This window comes from Haemaphysalis longicornis, unplaced genomic scaffold (assembly GCF_048455015.1).
Source record: "Haemaphysalis longicornis isolate Haplotype H1 unplaced genomic scaffold, Haemaphysalis longicornis Haplotype H1 scaffold_7, whole genome shotgun sequence".
In the NCBI taxonomy this organism is placed as follows: domain Eukaryota; kingdom Metazoa; phylum Arthropoda; class Arachnida; order Ixodida; family Ixodidae; genus Haemaphysalis; species Haemaphysalis longicornis.
Window position 1 is genome coordinate 95,711,896 of NW_027526422.1, and position 24,430 is coordinate 95,736,325.

General features: G+C 45.9%; 1 protein-coding gene across 1 annotated transcript; it reads left to right on the top strand.

The window, feature by feature from the left end:
- Window positions 1-3,789: 3,789 nt before the first annotated feature.
- On the top strand, window positions 3,790-21,131 carry Elp5 (Elongator complex protein 5). Its single transcript, XM_077678085.1, has 9 exons — window positions 3,790-3,947; window positions 4,037-4,097; window positions 5,535-5,615; window positions 9,861-10,042; window positions 12,781-12,953; window positions 15,239-15,322; window positions 17,806-17,903; window positions 19,191-19,319; window positions 21,096-21,131. The coding sequence occupies exons 1-8, from the start codon at window positions 3,893-3,895 to the stop codon at window positions 19,291-19,293; spliced, it is 837 nt and encodes a 278-aa protein (XP_077534211.1). The 5' UTR covers window positions 3,790-3,892; the 3' UTR covers window positions 19,294-19,319; window positions 21,096-21,131.
- Window positions 21,132-24,430: the final 3,299 nt, after the last annotated feature.

Sequence of the window (24,430 nt, forward strand, 5' to 3'; positions counted from 1 at the left end):
TTTATGTGGGCTTTGCTGTAAAGAGTTGGCTTTTTTGTGCTCAGACTTCTGCCCTATAAAATTATTCTCACGAACTAATCTCTTCTGGCCAGAGGTCAAGATTACTGTGAAGATGATTCTGACGAAAGTAGTTTCGACGGTGCCTTTTCTAGCATTCACCCACTTGAGTATGTGCGTCTGTTATCACAACAAAACAGTCCTTATTAAGTCTACATACATTTTGTTTGGCTGTGTGCGTCCTTCTGCGACAGCCCTTAATATGTGCTGAAAAATTTGAGCATGTGGAAATTGACATGTTTGCTGCGGCATGCTTCTTGAGGTCTCGTTTTACATGTGGAATGTCCCACCAGCGGCATATCTCCCAGGTGCAGCGTGTCCCACCGGTAGGTCACGCACCTATGCCTGTTTCATTTGCTCCAAAAGAGCTGGCGCTGCTTTCTTTCTTGCTGGTGTTTCGCAAGTTTATATGAAAGATACAAAGCTAGACATATTAAGATAGATGGTACAAGCACAGCAGAGAAATAGGCTGCCACTCCACTCCTTGAAAACAATATCGGCGCCCCACGTCAATGTAAATCAGTTACATTTTCAAACCTCAGATGGCAGCACATCACGGCGCATTCCTGAGCGTGTGTAACCGATGATTCACGCTGCATGCAGCATGAAAATGTTCTCATTGAGTGCGCTGTGGGTCACGGCATTTAAAACCAGAAAAGTATTCTGGCTATTTATAACCTCATCCAACAAGAATCGTATCTCTGCGTTCACGTGTGATGAAGATATCATCCGAAAGCAGATGCAGGCTTGTAACTTTGCTGCCGCGTAGTAGGACCACAGGCCGTGACCCACGACACAGTGAACGTGTTAAGTGGTAGGAATTAAAGCGGTTTAGTCGTAAAAATCGTTTGCTAGACTTCAGCATTCACTGACCCTCCAGGTGTAATAAGTGATGTTGAGCCATGTATGCACTACGTCACGGCAGAGTAAGCTGCTTTGATCCGTTTGTCTCGCAAAGCCCTTTACACAATGAGCCCCATGTGCTTCATTTCAAATAACTGAATTGCCATCAAGCCCGTTAGATTTATATTACATTCTTGAGACCAATGATTGCTTTGCGAGCACAATATAATGGAGAATGTGGCTCAATGCAAAAACGTTGAAACAGGTTCGGCTGTTCTAAATATGTATCTTCAACAGGGTACTGAAAAACAAATAAAAGTTGGATACTATTTACACTATTGTGTAAGATGGGAAGAGCTGTACCAAAGGGAGGTGATAGATTCACAAATGTGCCGTGTTGTCATTGGCCACACTAACGTCGCTTACATACAGTAGTGCGCATGTTGTAATTTCTGTATAATGCACCCCAGTGCGTTCGTCTAGAGCAGCAAAAGAATCAGCTTTGCACCAGCTGAGTGAAGTTCTAAGCTGTATACAATTAGCCGCAATGGTGTGTGATGTTTGCACCGTCCACTTCGCTTTTGTGCACATTTGTTGTGTCCGGCTCAAAGGTGCTGCCAGGTTTCAGAGAGCAGCAATGTGCTAATAACACTCACTAGCAACAAGTTAGGGTGGAACGGATGCCTTTTCCCTTTCCTTCTCTGTTCTCAGATTCTTGTGGCACTGCGGTCACTTTTAAAGCTAGATGTAGTGATAAGGTGCAAAAGATTAGAAGGATGAAAAGACACAGCATAAAAATAAATAAAATCGGCATTTATGAAAGAGCATAGAGCAAACTTTTTTTTTTTTTTTACAGCAGCATGTGGCACCGAAAAAACCTTATTGTGGCTCTTAGTGCTTCTAACACGTTCTTGGTGATATCCTCTTTGGTTGTTCTCAAAAGCAGGCATTACTATAACTGACGATAGCGTTGGCTGGGGCTGCATACAAAAGTTGCTACACGTGTGTGCATTGAGGACGGTGCCTTTCTCTGCCCCCCTTTCATTCAAGACTGGTTCATAGTGACACAAATATGCAAGCCGATTAGCAGCCAGTGCTGTTAGAGCATGGCTAGCATCGCTTCTGGTACGTTGTAGCACTCCCACTCACTCCAATCAGGCCCTCAGCCTAGTGATGGGCAGCAAGCACTGGGCTAGCATGTTCACCAGCACTTCCAATTATCAAACAGACCTTGACAGGCCCATGCGTGTGAGCCAGGTCGGTGTTCTTCAGTGAAGGTTACTATAGCATTAACGTCATATTGTGGCCAACTTTCCTGTTTAACAAAGGCATAGTTTAATCGTAAAAGGTGGAAGATCACAGTTTTGTTGATCTGATCCGAATTACTGAAGCAACGCTGTGACTTCTTGGGGTGTCAAAAGCAGTGCAACCAATTTCGGTGAACTGAAAACTGATCGAGTATGAATGATCACTCATTTTTAGATAACGTACTATCGAGATCTGTCAACAAAACTGATGTCGTTTATCTGTTCAATGATCCTTAGAATTTCTCTCGGTAATTATTTACGGTCTTTTTTCAATGGAGGAGCATTAAATAGCCCATTGAGCAAAAAAAGTTGGAGTCCAGTGCGTCTGGTGTCTGCAGCAGTAAAGTGGTTCCTAATCCACTCTGGCTGCAACGTGTAGTACATGCCTGCAAAAGTGTGCTTGTTAACGCTTAGCCCACGGATTTTCCATTGTGTGAGCCCCAACGCTGACAATTCAGGATGGCTCTTGCTGTCAAGTCGTTTGTGTGTGATAAAGGACCAGCCAGTTTTTTAAATGCAGAGGCGCGCAGTGCTAGGCAACTGTGGCACGTGGCCTCGCCTCGCCCGGCACATTGCCCATGTGCGGGGCCCTGACACCTGCGGAATTCCCGCCTGAACGTATTCCAGGCCCACCAGAACCCTATTTTCGGCAGCCCGGACATGGGCCGCTTTAAATAAAGTTTGATCTCTCTCGGCAATGCTTAGGCATATGCGTCTTCACTGTAATAAAACACAAAGGAGCGCACTCTGCTGCACAGAGTCACATGGAAAGCAGAGAGTGTGACGGTGGCTGGGGCTGCCATTTGGCACATGGTAGCAGTGATGAGTATACAAGACTTGCAACGTACTGACCTCACCCAGCAGCGCAACAGTCACCAGCAAGCCAGACAGCTCTGCACAACAATACATACCATACTACTATAGGAAGTGTGCAGCATCACATCATGAGCAGCGACAACTTTGATGGTAGCGAAAGGTGGCTGTGCATTCCTGTATGCTGCCGATGCCCTACAGCAGAACTCCAAAGCATCAGTTGCAGCACAAAACTCTTGATATCGGCGCCCCACGTCCATCTGTCTGTACTAAAGCCCCTTCGTCGGGCTGCTAAAAGCTGATGAAGGGACTTTAGTCGGTACTATTGTGGCGTGTATCTTTTATTTGCAGGTCTGCCCATTGACAAAGCTGGTATTCTACTTAATTAATCCACCTTGATTTTGATAATAATGAATTCTTCAGTTCGCTTCTCGCCTTTATGGAAAATAGGATATTACTCCATGTAGTCTTCCTTGGGTCACGCGGATTTTTGTACCGTTCCTTACAAGGCATGAAATAAGGCTTTTACCATGCTTTTACCTTAATTTTTCGCTCACTTTGTCATCATGATAGAAGCGGCGCTACAATGAAAGCGGACCACATTACTTCTACCATGGGCACAAAATGATCACAAAATTTACTCGCTTTATCTCACAATATGTTTTGTATTTGACTTGTTTGCTTCTTGCGGACCAACACGCACACACACGCAGAGAAAGCTTTTTTTTATAGCTGTATTTAGCATATCGTTCAGTAGTGCGCTAAACCATGGGCAAGATGGCGTCTTTCATGAACAAAGTTTTTCTTCCCGAAGGATGGTGATGGGGTGATGGTTTTCTTTCCTTTCAAATGGCCGTAGCGCATTACCAATAATGCTACAATATTTGCTATCCCAGCGAGACAGTTCAGGCCTGGTGCTGATAAACGGTATTGTAAGACTACCCACCTTTCCGAGTGTTACCATGTCGAGAAATGCAAATGAAAGTAAGAATGCGTCTTGTATGTTTCTTCGACAGATTCGCTACAACACCGAGCTCGGTTAATCGTCGACTGCCTCACGAGCACATGGGCACATAGGTTTGTATAACCAAAGAATGGATTTCTTTATTTGCTTTAATTGCGTACTTTTAGGTTGCGTGAATCAGTAGCTAGCACTGCCCGTGAGCGCAGCTGACAGCGCATGGGGATTTCAAACGTTTTTATTGGGCTCTCTTATAAATCAGCTGAACACCTTCATTTTTAAGCGTTGTTACGAAATAAAAACACAGTTGTCTGCTTGCACGTTATGCTCGCATTGTAGGTTTGCATCGTTACCCTTGTGACTATAGTGAACTATACTTGTGACCGACGCGTTTGTAGTTGGATGCCTCCCTTTAAACTTGTTGCAACTCAATAAACTGTTCGAGCTGTTTTCTTGTATGACATTCAATTCTATTACTTTCTCAAAATGTCGCAGCAGCCGACTCGCACTGGGTATCACGGCCTGTTCAGTTTCATAAATTAAGTGTGTGAATCGCTCTTTCAGTTGGTGGTGACGGAGCGTTTTTGTGCTAGGTTGTAGTTTTGTTTTCCTTACATTTGCCTAGCTTTATTCCTATAACCTTCTAATCAGAAGGATAAGAATGGGTTGGAGTGCATACGGCAGACATTCTCAGATAATGAATGGCAGCCTACCATTGTCCCTGAAGAAGAAAGTGTATGACAGCTGCATCTTACCAGTACTCACCTACAGGGCAGAAACTTGGAGGCTCACTCAAAGGGTTCAACCTAAATTGAGTACGACTCAGCGGGCAATAGAGCGGAAGATGATAGGTGTAACATTAAGGGACAAGAAGAGAGCGGAGTGAGTGAGGGAATAAACGCGTGTTAAGGACATCTTAGTAGAAATTCAGAAGAAGAAATGGACGTGGTCAGGGCATGTAATGCGAAGGCAAGATAACCGTTGGTCATTAAGGGTAATAGAGTGGATCCCTAGAGGAGGCAAGCGTTGCAGGGGGCGGCAGAAAGTTAGATGGGCAGATGAGATCAAGACGTTTGCGGGGATAAATTGGTCGCAGTTACCACAGGACCGGGGTAATTGGAGATTAATGGGAGAAGCCTTTGCCCTGCAGTGGGCGTAGGTAGGCTGGTGATGATGATGATGATGATTCCTATAATGCCCTCAATTCTACTGTCCTAGCGTCCTTTTTTTTTTTTTTTTTTAACGGACTCTTGCATCGTGTGTAGGGTGTAATGACCTTTAATTTATGAAACTAGAAGGTGCCGCAGTGCTAGCTTCCTTCGATTATCGTTCTTCGACCGATTAAGGAGTGCCCGGTAAGCATTCTGTTAATCACCGTTGGCATGTATTCTAATGTCACGTCTCATCCGAAGGGAGTCATAAGGCTGCTGGTAATTCGACAAGGTGTGAATTGTCTGCTCTGAGTTAAGTGGTACAGGAACATATGCACGAGAAAGCTCTGCGAAGACCTGTTTCTCCATTGCATAAATCATTCATTCGTTATTTTTTTACAGGGGCATCAGTGTCCACATTCTGAGCTATGACCGAGACGCATGCAGTGTACAAAAGTGCTTTTCGACAACCGTGGCAAGTCGGTAAGTCGGCATTCTGTTGCAGTAAAAAATATAAAGAAACATGGGCTATTTCTAACGTTTGCTTCTATTCAACAGCTTGATTACCACTTGAAAATAATTTTGTATACATTGTGCATTTTCCATAAAGAACGATTGACTATATCTGGCTGTATATAGCCTGCACTGACGTTACTGTAGCTGCCATGTTGGAGCAGTGCTTGCACGGTAGAAAGCAGTGAACTTATCTGCCTCTGTTATCTCGAGCAGCATTGTTTCGGGAAGCTGAGAGCTCCAGAAAGAGCTTTGGTGGCGTCACATGAAAGCTATGTATTGTCCAGAGCCCTTCAATTTATATTGGGGTTCAGCTGTGTGAGCTAAATTTGATTCAGCAAAGCACGCTCACCTATGTTCTGTATCGCTGTTCATTTGGAATTTGGCTTGCTCTTCATTTTTTTTTTAAGTTCTGTTTCATTACAGGATCATTGAAGTTCGGGTTGATGTTTGTACACCGTGTCCTGGCCTACTACACCCTGCACTTAAAATGGAGCGCTGCAAATTATGGACTTTACACTAAGCATTGTGCACCTATTGCCCATGAATGACTGCTGTCTTCCCTGTGCAAGGTTTTAGCTCGAAGTTAACCTGAAATTTTGTCTAAGTTCCTCGACCTACATAAGGACAGCCCTGCTGGCGATTTCGTGTTAACTTTATAGTTCGATGCTCGACCATACAATTATGCACTGCCCTCTGTTATCTAACGATGGCTGGGTGGCCTGTCTGGCCACTGCGCACTTTATTCTGGAAACTGGTGAAGGCTTTCAGGTGCATTAGAATCACTAGAATGTAATGCGATGCGAGTGCGTGTTTCGCTGTTTGTTAGTTGTGGGGAAGTGCAATACCGCAACTTCACTCTCATGACTGATTGTATAGCTGTGTGTATTGTAGCTGGGCATCAGAGGTACAATCAAGAAAATGTACATTAAACATTCGTTGGAGTAATTGTTTCATAGTTTTAACAGTAAAGGAATAAAGTGCACGTAAAGAAAATATGCAGTCTCTAAAAAAAGACATGATCAGGTTGATGAATAATGGGTATAGACCTGTTTACAGCGAGCAGTTGGGCTGACCTTCAACAGGTGATGCTAGCGCCGCAGTCGCCATGACTGGCCTTTAGCCATCGCCTCCTGTATTTTTACAATGCCAAACGCATCAGCCCGGACCAGCCAACCAAGCCCTCTCCTTCTACTCCGGCCACTCTCCCCCAATCGGTAGCCTTCCCAGTGCTTCAATCATGTGACCAGTTCAGCTTGGGGCGACGCGTAGTGGAGAGCAGCAACGTTGGCAAAACATGCTCCACCACGGCTCTGAGCTTTCTAGCGCTGACGCGAGCGTCATTTCTTTGACAATCTCAAACATCGGTTGCCTTGGTAACCAGGCACAAGCCGCTGTCGAAGTCGGTTACGGTTGCGTGATCCCAGTTTAGCTGGAGGCCCCACCTCGCGACATGTGGGCACTGCAAGCGTACCACTCACTCCCATTGGGAAGCGCGCGATGCGTTTGGCATTGTAAAAATACAGGAGGCGACGCTTTATCACAGGGCAGTTTCGGTTTCTGGCGTAGGCTGCCGTGGTGCTCAGCGAAGTGCACAGTTAGAAAATGTGGAAGTCACGGGGGGAAACTTGTACCATAGTTGGATGCTCCATCTGCGTTCTGTCCCTCAAGGTGTGGGACGAATTGCGATGCGGGTCTCACTGGCCGCAACTTCACAAGGACTGTCCGTGTGTGCGGCCTTTCGCAATGCACCGCTTTTTGCACAGTGAGCGCAACACGAAAATCAGGTGTCTTTGGATTGTCATTTTCGAACGGAAGAACATCAGCAAGGGTGACTTTTCCAGAACGTGGCGGAAGGCTGCTGGCAAGTGTAGTGTAGTCCACACCAATCTGCCTCGGCATGCTTGCTCTAAAACACACCTTGTTGTGTTTACGCGTTGAGTGTGTGTCGTTGTGACGAAACGAGACAGCCTCGCTGTTGAAGCTATCCGATCAGAGTGGTCACTCCCATATTCTTTTCTAGTTTTCGCTAGCGCATATCAGCTTTGCCATTGCGTAGAATATCTGGTCTCGTGTTACTTAAAGTGCACCAAACGCCTTTCGTCGCACCGCTGGCATGCCCGGAGCCCCGCTGTTCGGCGCTGTTGCTAACCCATCCTTCCAACTCATGAAGAGCACATAAACCTGGCTTCAGTAAGAATCGTATGTATTTCGTCGCACTGCAGGCCTGTATGATGCAGTTAGTGCAACCAGAGCTAAGTCGTAGCGACAGTTGCTTTACACTGGATGCTGCAGCCTCCAACTCTGTGATTGATCCGTGTGCAAACGAATCCGTACCTGCTCATGAGGTAAAAGTGGTGCAGCCAGAGGCTATATCAGGGCTATAAAGCATTTATGCCAAGGGATGGCAACCTTTTGAGGGGAGGGCTGATTAGCATGAAGCCGACATGGCAAGGGCAGATGGAAAATAGGGGTGGAGGAGTGGGGGCCTTTTTAGTCAGTGCAAAGAAAAGAAGGGAGGACATTGCCCGGCTAAGTGTGAGGATGGGAAGTAATGCCAACTGTAAGTGATCTTGTTTTGTTCCTGTCTAAGCCCCATTTGAGGTTAGAATTGCCATGTCAGCCTTCAGAAGTGACAAGAGGAGGGTGGTTCTGATGCCGTGCCAGGGGCCGCATAATACTCCCTCGAGTGCGCCCTGCAGGCCGGAGGTTGCCACCCCTGATATACATGGTTGCTGTGTATGTAGAAACAGAAAAAAGAATGCCTTCCAACAGCTATGAAATGCGTAAACAGGAGTTTGGCGATGGGTGCCAGTCAGAAGAGTGCTTTAAGAAGCTTTATGGGCCATTTTTTGGGACTAAGTGGTCTCTGAAGGTTGGCACACAATATCTGCGTGTCCGATAAGTCCTCATTCACAGCGACACTCCAAAATAATTGCACAATTTGCCGACAAAGCCGCTCCAGCGCTCGCTGACGTGCTCCGACCCATTGAAGGCCACGGCGAGAAACGCGTCCGAAAAGGCCAGCAATGCCGAGGGAAGTAACATCGTCCAACATGGCTGCGCCCAGGCCACCGCTCTGTAAACTGTGTATGGTGAATGGGGCAATTGCGTTTATTTTAATGACGATAGTCTTCCTTGGACTAATTAAACTCAGAAATTTTGGTCGGTCTGTATGTCTGTCTGTCTGTGACTCGATTCAGCCACCCGGCCAAAGTGGAACAGAAGCTGCGCAATTGTCTTATATACCCACAGCCAAATCTAAACGTCTAAGTCCAGCGTTACTGTTCATACTTGTTAACATTGTTGAACAAGAACAAGACATTATGCAAATATAAGGCAGAAAATCAATACATGAGTGATATTTACAGTGTTCCTGTATTAAAAAATATACGGATACTTGGTTTTTGCGAAAGCAAATGAAATACTATATCAACTGCAGAAAATCGTCGCCTGCTGTTGCCTGTGCTACCTAACAAATTAAAAAAAAAAAATTCACGGATACTTGGTTTTTGCGAAAGCAAATGAAATACTATATCAACTACAGAAAACCGTCGCCTGCTGTTGCCTGCGCTACCTAACAAATTAAAAAAAAATCAAACAGCAGCAGCAACAAAAGGTTCCATTAGATAGATTCTACGTTCTACTTGAAACACTTGTAGAGTAGGGCAACGTGGTTTTATAAATGTTGTAGTAGAGCGCCTCGCTGGCATCGAGGCACCCGACTTGGATCAGTGGAACACGGTAAATTTAAATCGACTTGAGTAAACCCCCAGCACGTTATCTTGGGAGGAACGAGACAGGAGAGGAACAGCATGAGAGGTGAGCATGAAAGGCAAGGGAGGCATTTATTTGCCAGGGGCGCCAGTCGACTATCGTCTTTCGTCGACATTTGCAACAAAAGGAGCAGATACATGACCAAGTTTTTTCTTCTTTATTTGTGTTTTGCTAGCGTGTCATTGAAAAAACTCCGCAATGCTTTCTGTCACGAACGTTTCGGGCACTACGTCTGTGCTACGTGCCACACAGTTGTAGACACAAAGCATTATCATGATTGATGCATAAAAAAGAAATACTATCCTCGATTTGTAAATCTAAAGCCCAAAATTATAGAGAGCTCTGAGCTGGTTTTTGTGGATTCTTCTTGTCATTAACCCGACTTCTCGTCGTCGCCTGGTGATGAACTGTCACGGCTTATGTGCGGATGCCTTTCAGGATCACCATTCATGATGCCTTTGGCTCACCCAGCAAATTTTCACCGTCAACGTGGGTGGATTGCTTTGGCCAGGAGAAGGAGCCGTTTACAATAGTCATCGACTCGCTCTCCACGGTGATGATGAACCACCGGTTTGAGGATGTTTACGTGGGCCTTCTCTGCCTGCTACGCAAGGTCAAAGGTGAGCTGTGCACTAGCTTCCTCCAGCCCTTATGCGCACACATGTTCACTGTTCTTGCAATGTGAGCTGGTGTGATCAAGCACACCATCCAAGGAGCATCTCTCTTAGCTCTCTTAAAGGAGCCATGAAGAGAAAACACAAGTTTGGTTCATTCAAAAGATTGTCTCGTTAGAATCATACCGACACCACTTTTAACGTAAACTTCGCTCAAATAAGCTACATAATTAGGAAAAACGGGAATGGTCATGCGACCCACCAGCTCATTTCCCGCAACAGAACCTGTGATGTCACATGGGCTAAGCTCTGCGATTGGCGGAGGCTGGCAGAAGCAGACGCAAATTAGGTAGAGCTTACAAACTAGACGAACGAGCGATTTGCGCTTAAATTTAGGGCACATTCTTTACAAAGCAATAGGAATGATGGGACAAACAGTGGAAGTTACGAAAGCACATGTAAACATAGAAGTACTGATGCGTTCTGCTGTTCGTACTGCGCACAGCATGCTTTGGTTTAGCTGCACAGTACTACGGGGCTTGGGGTTGTCTCAAGACGACACTGGCCGATTGACGCAAGCAACGGTGTCTTACGTGACCCCATTTGTCGAGCGAGCACTGTTTCAGGGAACGAATATTTTCTCCCAGAACAAAAACAAGCCAGGTTTAAATGTGGGCAAAAACAAACCAAACGCTTGCCACGGTATGGTGGCGCCATCTAGGTTACGGAACGTAAAAAAACGCGGGAACAAACCAACACCGCTACAGGGTGGAGACAACCTTTGAACGGTCCCGTGCCGCCGCAATTGGGCCAACGGGCTCAACGCGTTATTCTTTTCGTTTCCCACGAGACCTAGCAACGCGAAACAGACAATATGATTCAAACTTCTTCAGTAAACCGCGTTGCGGCGATAATTTTAGCGTGGTTTTGACATAATGACTTGCTTCGGAGGCGAGCGAGCAACCGAACATGGCGGCGCCAGCGTTACGTGTCTCTGCCCTGTACGGCGGATGCGTGAATGAAGGGACTCTAGGCTGCAGAGCGGTCGGTTCCCGTGATGTCACTTGGGGCCACGAAAACGCACGATTGAGCGGGAAAATCAAAATTTTAACCTAAATTGTTTAATTTCTTAGTGAATAAAGCACCGTTTGTATCCGGACAAGCGCTGGGGGCACTATAAAACACGAAATCTTTCGAATAAAACCAACTTGCATTTTCTCTTCATGGCTCCTTTAAGCAGCCCTGAAAAAAGCTTAGAAAATTACGGATAGGGCTACGCAATGCTTTTCTAAGCTGAATATTACGCACTTGACAGGCAAATCACAGATTTGCTTGAGGAGTCACCCCCAGTGCTTTTCATTTTCAAGACCACTGTGCTATGGGTGCTTAGAGTGAGGTCACCTTGGGCAGCACTGCTGTTTGCTGCAAGCGAAGCCCACTGCATGCTAGGAGGTGAGGGCCAACCTGTGTCAAAAAAAGGGGAAAGGGAATGGAATAGTGACATATCTCTAAGCAATGCTTCACTGTGCTGCCCCTGTGCCTACAAGTATCAAGATAAAAAGAGAAAGAAAGAAAGATGTGGAGGCAAAGTGTTGCCCATGTACAACACCAGTTATACCGAGTACTTTGAAAAGTGTTTATGTGGGAGACAGTGTCTAAGGTGATGCTTTTTATAACCGAGGCTTTCCAAAGTCTTGGTGGCAACATTTCGGGGCGCTTGAAGTGTTGTGATGCTGTGGAAAGGCAGAGGTAGGACAATAGAGGTGCCATAAAGAATTAAATTAGCTGGAGGTAACAGTGAAACACTAAAAAAATTCCAGGCCATCTCCGGTACCGTGAAACCTGAGGAGGGGTGAAGCATGCGGTGTAAAAGTGTATTCTTGGCGCCTTGGCATTTTTGCCCATGGAGATGAAACCGTTGGGGGGTAGAGGTATACAGCTTTGCTGTGAAAGTCTCTTGTCTTTGAAGCTCTCTAGCGCGAGGTGTAAACGAGTTTCCTTGTGTTTTAGTATTGTGAATACATGAGACGAATGACGATTACGATAACGACGACGACAGGAGACGCCAACAGCCCCAGCCCCTAAGGGGCATTAAGGTTGCTAGCATTTCTCTGCGAGCAAGGGAAATTCAGGGAGGACACACAGAGCAAGAACAAGAATTGACAAGTGCAAAGGAACGCGCTAATTACTGGAGAACAGCCATTTCTTATGGGTCAGCTGACCTGGCATGCCCATTCTGCAACCAACGAAATCACATAAGAGGGGATTGCTGCGGGATGTTTACAGTGAAAGAGAAGAAGGCAGTTTTGGTCGCGAGCAGGACATGCTGCACATGACCAAATTACACTGCGCACGTGTGCACATCCAAAGTAGTATGCAAAAGTGCAAAGGGAGGCACGCTTGATGTGGTTCTACATGTTTAGTTTTGATGATTGTAGGGTTTAAACGCGCCGACGCAGCACGGGCAATGAGGCGTGCCGTAGTGGAGGGCTTTGGATTAATTTTGATCTCCTGGGGATCTTTAACGTGCGCCGAAATCTTGTACACACGGGCAGGCATTTTTACTTTTCGCCTCCATCAGAAAACATGTTTAGTCTTAATGTTTTAAAAGCAGCTGCTGATGGCGCTGAGGTTAATTATGGGTGGCACTGATGCAGGAACTTGGGTGAGCGAACCATTGCTGCTACTCCAATAGAAAGGGAAACCAGCACTGATCAGTTGGTTCCGTCTTGTTGTGCCCACAGCTGTGCAGTTGGTCTTGGCTCTGCTCCACACCGACGTGCACGGCGAGCATGAGGTGGCCAAGCTGTGTCACCTGGCGACCACCACGCTGACACCGTACCACCTGCAGGACACCCCCAATGCAGCTGGCTGCAAGACGGTGCATAGGAAGCCCGGTGGGCGCATACTTCGACAGGTGGGCGAGGCCAACATTTTTCTCTGGCTCAATGAACTCATTTTTCGCACTCAAGCCTTGTGGCTCAAGCCTTTTGGTTGCTGTTGTTTCGGCCTGCAGCACCCCGTTTTTGAAGTTGCTATAGAGGTGGAAAGTTTTGTAAGAAAATGCACCTCACAAAAAGTTGCTAAGCTGGCAAAAGTAAAATTAGCCTTTTTTTTTTCTTTATATGTCTTCAGCTCATTACGCTGTTAATCAATCGATGAGAAGCAGTGTATTCAGCACGGTATGGACAATGGCATGCTGTTAATCTACAGCATTAGGTGGGCTTATTTGTTACCTCTCAGGAATTTAAGTAACTTCTTAGCAGTTTAAGCCGCTTTTAAGTCTTCAGTGCTGATAAGTTGATAAGTTTATGTGCAGCAGATGTAAATCCATGGTCATTCATCGAGCATGGTCATCTTTTGCTTTGCGCTGGTTTATCCTTAAGTCGAAAAGGTGTGCTGCTCCAAGCTGTAATTTTCGACGCGAAATTCGCACATTTACGCTATCGTGTAAAATATGAGATGGTGACAGCTAGGGTGGCTGATTGATGTGTCATGTAAGCATTTTCACTTTCAAGGCCCAAACCATACTGAGGCACTTGCATGCATAAATGAGACTTTTATTGGATCCGAATAGTATTTATTATCTTGTGGTCACTGTAAAAAGCTTGATGCATTCCACTTTGACATCCCTAAGGTGTGCTCAGCTCTTAGGATTGCGTTTGTGCTTTGGATGAAAGACCTGACCAACTCATTAGTTTTTTAATTTCTGTATGTTACAGGGTGGTTTCTTAGGGAATGGGGCCAGATGGGGCCTAAAGGGGCCCTGAAAGAGGTTTAGGCAATACATGGGTGTTCACATTTTCAAATACCTAAATCAATGCCCTAGTAATGACCACCTTGAAGAGTTTTGATAAAGCGATGAGTATTAGTGGAGTTTGCAAATCAAAACATCGCATTTTCATCCGTGCCGCAATTCCTTCTCGTTTCGTCCACCTCTTTGCACAATGTGAGTGACTGCCCATGATGCCTCACTTCTCGGTGACGTCTGCAAGGACATCCGGTTGTGGGCGTCGTCTGCTAGTACTGCGACATTCTACGCCGCAGCATCACTTTTGGATGGGGCCTTCCGACTTCCTGTGTTCCGTTTGCACCCCTTTTTTTTTATATCGTTCTGCTTATGAATCCTGCACTCTGCTCACGGCTGGAAAAGCCGACGGAAGGAATGGGGCGGGACTTCTACGCTTCCTCACCAGGCCGAAAGATCAGGCAAAAAGAGAACGGCCCTGTCACCGCGTGTTTGCGGCAACGACATGTCTTGGGACATATGAGAGTCTAAAATATATGAGCAAATGACTAAAGAATCAGCCTCAAAATTTGTTAGAGTGAGCACGTACGTACGTTCTGAACCAATGTCAGCTTATGTATTGCTTAACTGGCCGCTCGTTCGTCCCAGTGTTGAGCTTGGTCATGTTGTGGTGACACCATGCCCGTGCGTACACAGGCAGTTGTAGTAGTATTCCATTATGTTATTGCAATCGGTTCTAAACACTTATAACCGTAACAAAAAAGCAGCCGAAGGATTGCACGGTACGGCTAAAAAAAGTTATACTTGGCACAGATGATATTGACCACCCAATGTTCATTTTGTGGGCTCAAACGCCTTTCAGGACCCCTTTAACGCTTGATATTGCCATTAAAACATCAAGCTCACGCCGACATTGACACAGGATAGTCCTGAGGGGTTTTACATGTGCAACTTTTGGTGTAAAACATTTGTGGAGACGCCAAGTGTTGCAGAGGGTTCGATTGTGTGTTCGATTTGAGACACTTTGTGGAGGTCGAGACACCTTCTTCCATACTGTTTTGACTGCAGCAAACATTTCTCCTATGTTCTCAAAAGAGCATTTACAGTTGTATGAAGCTGCACCAAAGCACACTGGAAAAAACATAATCACCTCAAGCTGACCGAAAATTTTCACCAGCTGAATCATAGCGTAACTATACATTAAATAGCGAAACAGCATTGTCAGAAATGTGTGTACTAGTTGATGCAACCCAACAAAGGGTATCAGTATCAGTGCTGTTGGGGAAAGCATTCATAGTTAAAGAAAAGTTTGTTTATTAGCTTTATTATGCAATGTCCCATCATTCTCGTTTTGTCACAAACGAAAAATGCTTTGTTTAGTTATGCACCTTTACTACTGAAAATGTAGGTCATGCCTATTGTTTAATTTTTCTCACTTATTATTTCTTTTATAGGAAGAAGGGTTCATACTGAAGCCAGATCTGTCTATAGCTGACATAAAGAAGGTAGATCGGCAGAAGCTGGAGGCGAAGCCTGCGGTAAGTTCCTGCAGAAGTGTTCATTATGCAATGTTTGAACATCTGAAGAAGAAGAATGTTTGAAGAAGAATTTGAACATCTGTGTCTGCCCATAGCCGTACAGTCCACCTGCTATCACTAAAAATTCGTAGGGTGTTTGTGCATAACCAGCCACTTACTCCTGACATCTTAATGAATGTTGTCACGTAGCCAAAGACGACACAGGGTTCTTGGAGGAATAAAGTTTATTGGAGCAAACTTTTGATTTTTTTTATTGTAGGGTTTAACGCGCCGACGCAACGCAGGCGATGAGGCGCGCCGTAGGGGAGGGCTCCGGATTAATTTTGACCACCTGGGGATCTTTAACGTGCGCCGAAATCTCGTACACATGGGCGTTTTTCTTTTTGCCTCCATCAGAAAAGCGGCCACCGCGGCTGGGAATCAAACCCGCGAACCTCGATTGGAGCAAACTTGTGCTCTGCAAAGAACTTGAAAAGTACACAAGCGTCGATAAAGCAGTCAACAGGCTGATGTCCAAAGGCAATCGTCGGTGAAGCCAATGTTGCGTCATTTGCTCAGAACACACTTATCTAGAATGCTAATGTTTCTGGTAACATCAATTTAGATCTAGAACATTTAAAAACAGTCTAGGAAAGTCACCCTACAGCAACACCGTCTTTATCAAAAAGATTTTGTATGACATACAAAAAAAAAGAAAGAAAGAAAATGCATTTCACTTCAAACACAGATAAGATAGCAGGGCACGGGTAATGAAACACATAAACAGGGGTGGAAGCGGGCCTGAACCTTTTGGAGCAGCTCAGGGAGCACGAACAAAATAATGCTGCTTTGGAGCAGTCAGAGGTTAGTTTTAGAGCAGCTTTGGAGCACCAAAGGGTGCATTTGAAGCAGTGCGAGTCTGTCTAGGAGCAGATTCCTAGATTAAAACGTCATTTATTTGCAATTTTTTATTTCTGGTAAACACAAAAAAACAAATTCAAATAGCTTTTACTCAGCATTCGATCAGTACTGAGCAGACCACTTTTTCGACAAGTTAGAAAATACACATTCCCAGAATCAAAGCATCACAGCTGAGAGAGCATTCACCGAGAAAAAACCAGAGATAAGTGATGCTTTAAATAGCTACACCCAACTAGACTTTAGGCAAGTTAAAAATAACACCGTTACAGCCATGAGAAACAACCAACAGAAGACCAGAGCTAGGCGAAATGGTCTGTCTTGCAGGCCTAAGATAGATGTTTACCATCATTCCTTACCTAATAAGACTGTAGACAAATAAAAAAAAACTAAGATGATGAAATTAAAGAAAAAAACTAAGAGATTACGGGATACTAATCTGAACTAAACCTGACTACACTCCAGAGAAATTAAAAATAATTAAATCTTCACTTTCGCAAAAGAAAGAAGGAAATATCCTATCATATTATTTGCATGCTGACCTAAGTACAGTAATATACTACATATATGCTTCTATCTAAGCAAAAAATACTGGGCAAGTACATCATGTTTATCCAAATAACGAACATAACAGCATTTATCAACTTGTTTTTTGGGGCATGAGAGAAGGCTTACCTGAGGGAAAATGTGGTGGTCGGGGAGTGCGCCTCCCCCCTCCCCTGTGAGAAACTGGCGGCGTTGGGCAGGACACACCTATGGGGCTGATTACTTGCAGATAGCTGCTAACAGAATCTGCCTTCTCACTTGTGCCAGGGCATCGCCCGTTATCTCATTTTGCACGGTGGCATCTAACCTTTGGAATGGCAAGCGCACTTGCGATAAGATAAAATGGTGGGGGTCTGGCTGAACAATAAATCTACTTTACTTTTTTTTTTTCTTTTTACACTAAGCGAAAAGATTGAACTGATGGCTGGAGCCAACGCATGCATCACTGCAGAGCGCGCTGTGCAGTGAAGCTGCATTTCCGGGGCAAAGTTGCGTGCGCATCACCCACACCCCAAGGTTACTCCCAAGTCTCGTGAAACTGCGGCCCGACGTAAAGACCGGGAAATTGTGACCAGTGACTCTGAGCTACGAGCATTGGTCTTTTAGGGCTAGTTCGCCGGAGCGCGCTGCGCCGTGAATTACAGCTAGACAAACGAGTCACCACTTATCCCTGCTCAATGCAACTGGCATTGAGCATCAGTCATCCCAGTTTCCTCACATCTTGTGGCACCGCTTTGGTGCAGTTTCGGCTCAATACTGCCTTTTGTAGCAGGACAGAGCAGGAAAAGTGGATTGGTGCAGCGCTTCCACCCCTGCATAAATAAGCATGAACAGAGGGCATGATTCGTGGCAATAATTTCTCTTCTTTAGATACTGATGGCTGCCGTCACGCAAAATGCCGGCGCAGTGCTTTTCGGACGTCTGGGCTATGTTTTGAGGTTGTTTTATTGTGTGCCGGTCCGTGGTGGAGCTGTCTTTATTCGGGGAGTGCGAAGCTTGTCCCCCCTCTGAGGGTGCTTTGTGTTCCTTTCACTTCCCAGCCCCAGCAGCCTGATCCCACAGCCAACCTGACCTTCAACCTTCGACTCAGCGATGAAGAGAAGGCCACCAAGGACAGCCTCGTCCTCCCCTACATTAGGTGAGCACTCAAGTGTATGCCACCTCACATTCTTTCTCCAGTAGCTACGCCCATTACTTTGTCACTTGCTAGTTTTTGCGAATGGGTATAAGTGTAGAACTGTGTGCACTAGGCCTTTGAGTATTATTTGGCTAGTGTCATGTGCAGCCAGTTAGTTGCCCGGTGTGATTTTTGTGCCTTGGTACTTTCTCCGTCAGAACTATTAGTGTCATTCTCATTAAAGAACAACCAGTGTAACTCTTTATTACGGTAATTTGGACAAATGGGGAAAGGTAAAGCCTAGCATTCTGCTTTCCTTTGATATGCTGAGGGTTGGAAGAAACAAAAAGGGGGGGGGGGCTTGGAGAATGTTTCAATTGCTGTTTGTTACTTTTATATTGTGAGAGCAGTGTGTAGTGGTGTTGTTTTTTGTTATTATTTTAGCAAAGTTGCTAGCAAGTGCAGAGCACAGCGCCAATTGGTGCTGCACAACCAAGAGCCATCAAGAAGGGCCGGAAAAATAGTGGAGAGCTGCTATGTTAGTGTAATACCCAGCACTGTAAACAGAACAACTGCCATCCTCAAAGCTGGGTTTAGTGAATGGGAAACGTGTGATCTAGATACAGTTCTAGTGGGAAAATTAAGTATGATGCTTTTTTTTTTAGTTTTTCGTTTCACATGACGCAAGCCCACGCAAAACCTAGACGATGCCAGGCACTCCTCACGATGCACACACTCACGTGCACTCGGTATTTTTCCTTGGTATTGTTATCTGGTAACGCTCAATGGCGGAACTAAAAACTTAAACAGCTCTGCTGTCAAAATCATTGCATTGGCGTAGAATCGAGTGAAGAGCTTGATGAATGAAATTCTTGAATGTGGCTTCGATTAGCTGCCGCAGGCTCTCAGCCCTGGACATGAAACAGCAGCAGGCAGTGGTCACCTTCTGTTTGCGCTTGTTAGTTATTGCCAGCTGCTTTGTGAAGTCCTAGGCATTGTTGATGTTGTAGCACATACATTTACCTTTGCCTTGGCCTTACACCAAGCGTACTAGTTGATGGAGCCGCTGTTGGAGCTGAAAAGAGGTCAGGTTGACGCAAAGCCAGGCTTGAGTCTTCTTTGCCCTGTGTGTAGCCAGAGTTCCGTTGATAGTGAACGGGTTTTTGTAATTATTGCGGGAGGAGATTCCTGGCACAAATAGACTTCACCTCAAAATACACTCCGAGTAGTACATGGTAGGTGCTGCAGGGTCCATTTAAGGCACTGGATTCCTCAGCCGTTGTGCAATGATTGTCTGCACTATTCCAGGAAGCAGCCTTCCGGTGGTGGAAAGGGGGAGATCATCTACGTCATGGAGAGGGAGGATGACTTTGACGAAGAGGATGACCCAGACGATGACCTAAACTTCTGAGGTGCTTCACTGCACTTGCGCTGTGATTAAAGGGGCCCTGAAAGGCATTTTGAGCACTCTAAATGAACTAGCGCAACCATTAGATTGGGTCGTCAACGTCCTCTGTGCCAAGTATTACTCTTTTACGCGCAGCGGAAAGCTCACACTTTTGTTGCAAAGTTTGTCGTTTTTTTCTCACCCTTCCCTTCGTGTTTTTGGGCGTCGCCATCTTCACATGTCTACATCATCGATTCCCAGATGTTCGTCATGAGCTAGACATCCTGCTATTGGGCGGCTTTTTCACGCACTTCCGGCAAAGATATGAGTCGTCTGCTCAGCGTCAGCTCGCCGGCTGATCTGCCAGCGGAGTGCCGGAGTGCTTGGGCATTTTACGACAAACGAAACAAGTGTAAAACGAACGCGTAACCGTTTGTATTAAATGCAGCACGGCCCTAACACGACATGGATATTCTCTTACCTGAGTACGTTCCATAAAGAAAGCGTTGAAGCCCTGTGGCACTTCTTTCGTGCAATCGCAGAGAACGCCCTGAGCCGAATGCCCGGGTTTGACGCATACAATTTATTCAACTTCAAAACAATCTAGAGATGCGTTTCTAACGAACACAACGTCACAACATGTGTTGAAAGTCTGAACCACGATTGACAGAGGATGTGTTGCCTCCTGCCCGTCGTAAATTCGGTACTCACCTCGCGCGCGGTTTGCGGGGACGAACAGCAAGTCACTTAACTCTGGCGCACAAGCCGATGGCTTTTAGCCACGCACACTGCACATACCCCATGCGAGGTTGAGTTGTACGTCGCTCGAGAAAGATAATCCAGACCATGGGAAGCACTATCCACCCGCAGAAGCACAACGTCGCATTTCATCGCGAAACAAAGGCGTCCACAACACACACACCATCGCCTCCTGTAATGCCAAACGCATCTCACACTTCCCAATGGGAGGGAGTGGTACGCCTGCAGTGCCCACATGTCGCGAAGTGGGGCCCCAAGCTGAACCGGGATCACTCAACCGTAACTGACTTCTGGAGCGGTTTGTGCCTTGTTGCCAAGGCAACCGATGTTTGAGATTGTCAAAGAAATGGCGCTCGCTCCAGCGCTAGGAAGCTCACAGCCGCGGCGGAGCATGTTTTGCCAACGTTGCCGCTCTCCACCACGCGTCGCCCCAAGCTGAACTGGTCACATGATTGAAGCGTTTTGTGCACGGGTTCTGTATCGGTTTAATATGACTTTTTCACATGCCGCCGGCAGGAATTACCACCGCCGCAAAATAAGACCCGGCACCAGCGGGGCCACATCTGATACGGCACTTTTTGGATAAACAGTGCGCGGTGCATCAAGGGGACGAGCGCACTACCCTCCCCGTGCGGCTGCGAGTTCGCCGCCGATAAAAAGTCATGTGCCGCCAGCAACGTACACCGCGAAAGGGCAAGGCCAGGCCGCCGCATACATGCGGCGAGATTTTTCGTTCGCTTTTCCAGCCTTGAGCGGAGTGCAGCATTCATGGTGTCAACAAAGCTTGCCCGTAGCAGACGACAGTCTGAGCAGCGCAACAGCGGAAGTACGTCACCGCTCCGGAGCACAGCATCATGGGAGGCAAGGCTTGCGCACCGTCAACAGCGGAGAGTAAGTCGAAAGGAGGAGGAAACGCGGAGCGACGATAATGCGCGGTTTTTGATTTACGATTTCTCAGCTAATACTCATCGCTTTAACAAAATTCTTGCTGGAGGAGATTGCAAATACATTGCTTTATTTGGGTACATGTACATCCATGCATCGGCGGAAGGTATTTCAGGACCCCTTTAATAAAAATGCATTTTACATTGTGCACACCTCCAGTAAGCAAAGGTTGTGGTTTTTTGGTTTTTTCTTTTTTTGGGGGGGGGGGGGGGGGGGGGGCGAGGGAGTGCCTAAGTATTCAAGAATACACAGTCCTCCTAGTACCGTATTTACCCGATTCTAACGCGCACTTTTTTTCCGAAAAAACAGGCCGAAAAATCGCGTGCGCGTTAGAATCGGATACAAAACCAAAACTGCCGAAACAGCGGAAATCTCAAGATGGCGCCAAAGCTTTTAGCAACGATTTTTAGGACGCAGCAAGCCTAGGCACGTAGGCTTTTCTATCGGCGTTCACACAAATCGTCAAATCGTTTCACTTGCGCGCTTGATAACAGCAATGGCAGCAGCAGCTCCCATGCGTTGAAAACTAGCGGTCGGCTGAAGCGTGCACCTCTGGAGAAGCTCTCGGGATGGGCGTGCGAGGCGTTGGCCACAATCCCATCGACCATGGTTGAACGTTTGTTCAGAAGTGTGGCATCGCGAACGCGCTTGAAGGCACCGAGGACGAGATGCTGTGGTCAGCGGAGAGCGACGAGGAGCGAGATGAGTGAGATTACTTCGGGAAATAATTCGCCCGTTTCTCTCACATTCGTTTGTCTGGGTCACAAAGTCCCGTGAGCGTTACAATCGGAGGAGCAAGTTTTTTCGGTTTTTGTTTGCTAGGAAAATCGGGTGCGTGTTAGAATCGGGGGCGCGTTAGAATCGGGTAAATACGGTACCTTGTTTTCTTATTTTTCTAGGCAAAACTCTGGCTGGACCAGGGATGCAACTGGCCACATCCGCGATTCAATTCTGGCCCATCTTAAAAAACATTCTTGGGACACATGTGTTCAAGTGTTTTGAAAGCGAAAGCCTGGCGATACTTATGTCTACCATTGACGGGGAAGCTCTGATTTCAGCTGTACTATTGTGACGAGTACCTTTTACACACATGTCCACCCATTGGCACTGCAGCCACACTATTGTACTGTCTCGGTGCTACCTCGATGTCCGCTCGCACCTACTTAATCCACCTTGATTTATACATTAATCTGTTCAATTCCACCTTACTAATCATTACTATCAGTCATTAATCATTTCTTATACGTGGCTGGTATGCATTGGTTTGCTTCTGGTCCTACTTGAGTCGTGAGATACTTTTCGTGCCAGGTTCTGTACCGTCCTGTGTTTACGCCAAGGTCATCCACGGTGACCTTCCAATGAGACGTATACTGAAACCTGTCGTATACGTATGCTGTTGTAGACGTATACTAAAACTTTATAAGCACCTGTCTAGACGATGCAGATAAGTGGATGAGCCTTGCTGCTCACTCATTCCTACAATTACAAACCAATCCAGTTCCCATGGTAGGCCACACTAATAGAGGTGAAATTTCTGCGTAAGTTAGACCATCTGGTGTAGCCAGAATAGTAAAATTTTAAACCCTAACCTTACGGTACACCTTCTAGACACTTGTTTACAGAATTACACTTGTTTACACTTGTTTACAAAGAGACTGCAAGGTACATTTAGCTCTTTCGGAGAGTTTTACACATTAGACAACCAAACTGTAACATACATGCACACTTGGCACTTGCAGTTACAATTGAAGTGCAGCTGCTTTCAGAATCAGTGCTGCACGATGCATTTCCAGGCAGCTGACTAAGCATCTATGAAACAAAGATGTTTCTTCCATCTGTAGTGGGAGTGATTGTTAAGCACTTTTTGCAGTGCAGTTCTAGGAAAATTGGCAGCTTACAAAGCGAAAACGCAGTGTTCTTTTCCTGCCTGTAAAAGGCCTGCCGCAGACCCTTGACCATTTTACTTTGCCACTGTGTTTCACTGCCAGCGCTATGAAAAGGTGAACACAGGTAAGTTCACACCTGCGTCTTCCTTTTTATGGATTTCCACAGCTGGCAGTTTTTTCACCAGTGGAAAGTGCACGATGTAAAGCAGGAAAAAAATTTCCTTGGGGGGGACTCGCGTCTGCTTACGTGCTTCAAAGGCGGAAGAAAGCCTGGCAGTACTTATAACAAATTGTTTACTGCTACACCGAATTTTGGGTCTCTTTCTTCGCTTTTGTTTCTTTGTCTTTTGGCGTGAATTAATTTGACCAGCTTCTCTTCTGCTATGCCGTTTGCATCGCTATCCACTTTCTCTTCTTTGTCCCGAAGCGCAAATTTGTGCTAGTAACTGGCAGGTGCCACAGCTTTCCTAGAGTCAGGGTTCTGCGCAGCTAGTGAGCACCTGTTCTACTAGCATGCCATCTCATTCAGGTGTCATGAGGCAAGCACTATACTGCAACTTTTATGTTTCCAATCCACAGTTTTGTGAATTTTGTGAAGTGGGCACATTAGCTCCTCAAAGCTCCCGATTTCTAGCCAGTCCCTCAAGTACTGTATTTATTCAATTATAGGGCGGTCACGATTATAAGGCGAGGGTTTAGTTTGGAGACAAAAAATCGCCATACATACATATATATATATACGCATGCATATACATATACGTATAGATATACATACTGAGCTTCAAATATAATCCAGGGTATGACTTTGAGACTACAGATTTTGGGAAAAAAAACCACCTTATATTTGAATAAATATGGTAGTTATGTGCTATAAAGAAAAGAACGACGAGAACACCTTGTGTTCTACTGCTCGTAATGTGCTGGGATAGCCCTGTCAGTAGAGCATCAAGCTGCTGCTGGGGAGACACGGGTTTAAATCCCGTTGGATCACGTTTTAACAGTGGAGCTGTGTAGGGGCTCACAATGTCCAGCGATGATGCCAGTCACGCCAGGCAAAGGCACCCCACTGTGCCGACAGATGGTGCCATCACCTCGACGGTCGTCAACAGGCGATCTCGGCATGCGTTGCAGGTCCACCTCCCTATACATGCACACAGAAACTACCAGACCTCCGTGGGTGAGCTTCAAGTATGTACATCCACAATCAAAAGTTTATGGACTAAGACAGCAGCAATTTTGAGTTATTTCTCTGCCGCACAGCAGCCCAGGGTACTATGTGCCGTATTTTTAATTACTTCAGTAACTATACATCTCACATGCACACAGCAGTTTGTCGAGCTGCTACTGGAAGAGAAATAACCTAAAATTGCCATTTTCTTGGTCCGTAAACTTTTGATCGTGGCTGTACATACCACGGCGAGTGACATTGTGAGCGACCCTTACCTTTTCAGGAGGCGGTTGCCAGCATGCTGAAATCAGCTCCGCTGTGTCAGCAGATTTCGCAGGTGTGGAACTGGCTTTAATCATTTTTTTTATTTACCTCCTAACAGCAGCGGCCTTCTCTTGATGGT

What these genes read in the sequence shown, in the direction of transcription:
- Elp5 (XM_077678085.1), top strand. Translation starts at nt 3,893, where the DNA reads ATGCTACAATATTTGCTATCCCAGCGAGACAGTTCAGGCCTGGTGCTG. An exon ending in CCTGCTACGCAAGGTCAAAG is followed by an intron (nt 10,043 to 12,780) that starts GTGAGCTGTGCA and finishes TTGTGCCCACAG; the next exon opens with CTGTGCAGTTGGTCTTGGCT. An exon ending in GTGGGCGCATACTTCGACAG is followed by an intron (nt 12,954 to 15,238) that starts GTGGGCGAGGCC and finishes TTTCTTTTATAG; the next exon opens with GAAGAAGGGTTCATACTGAA.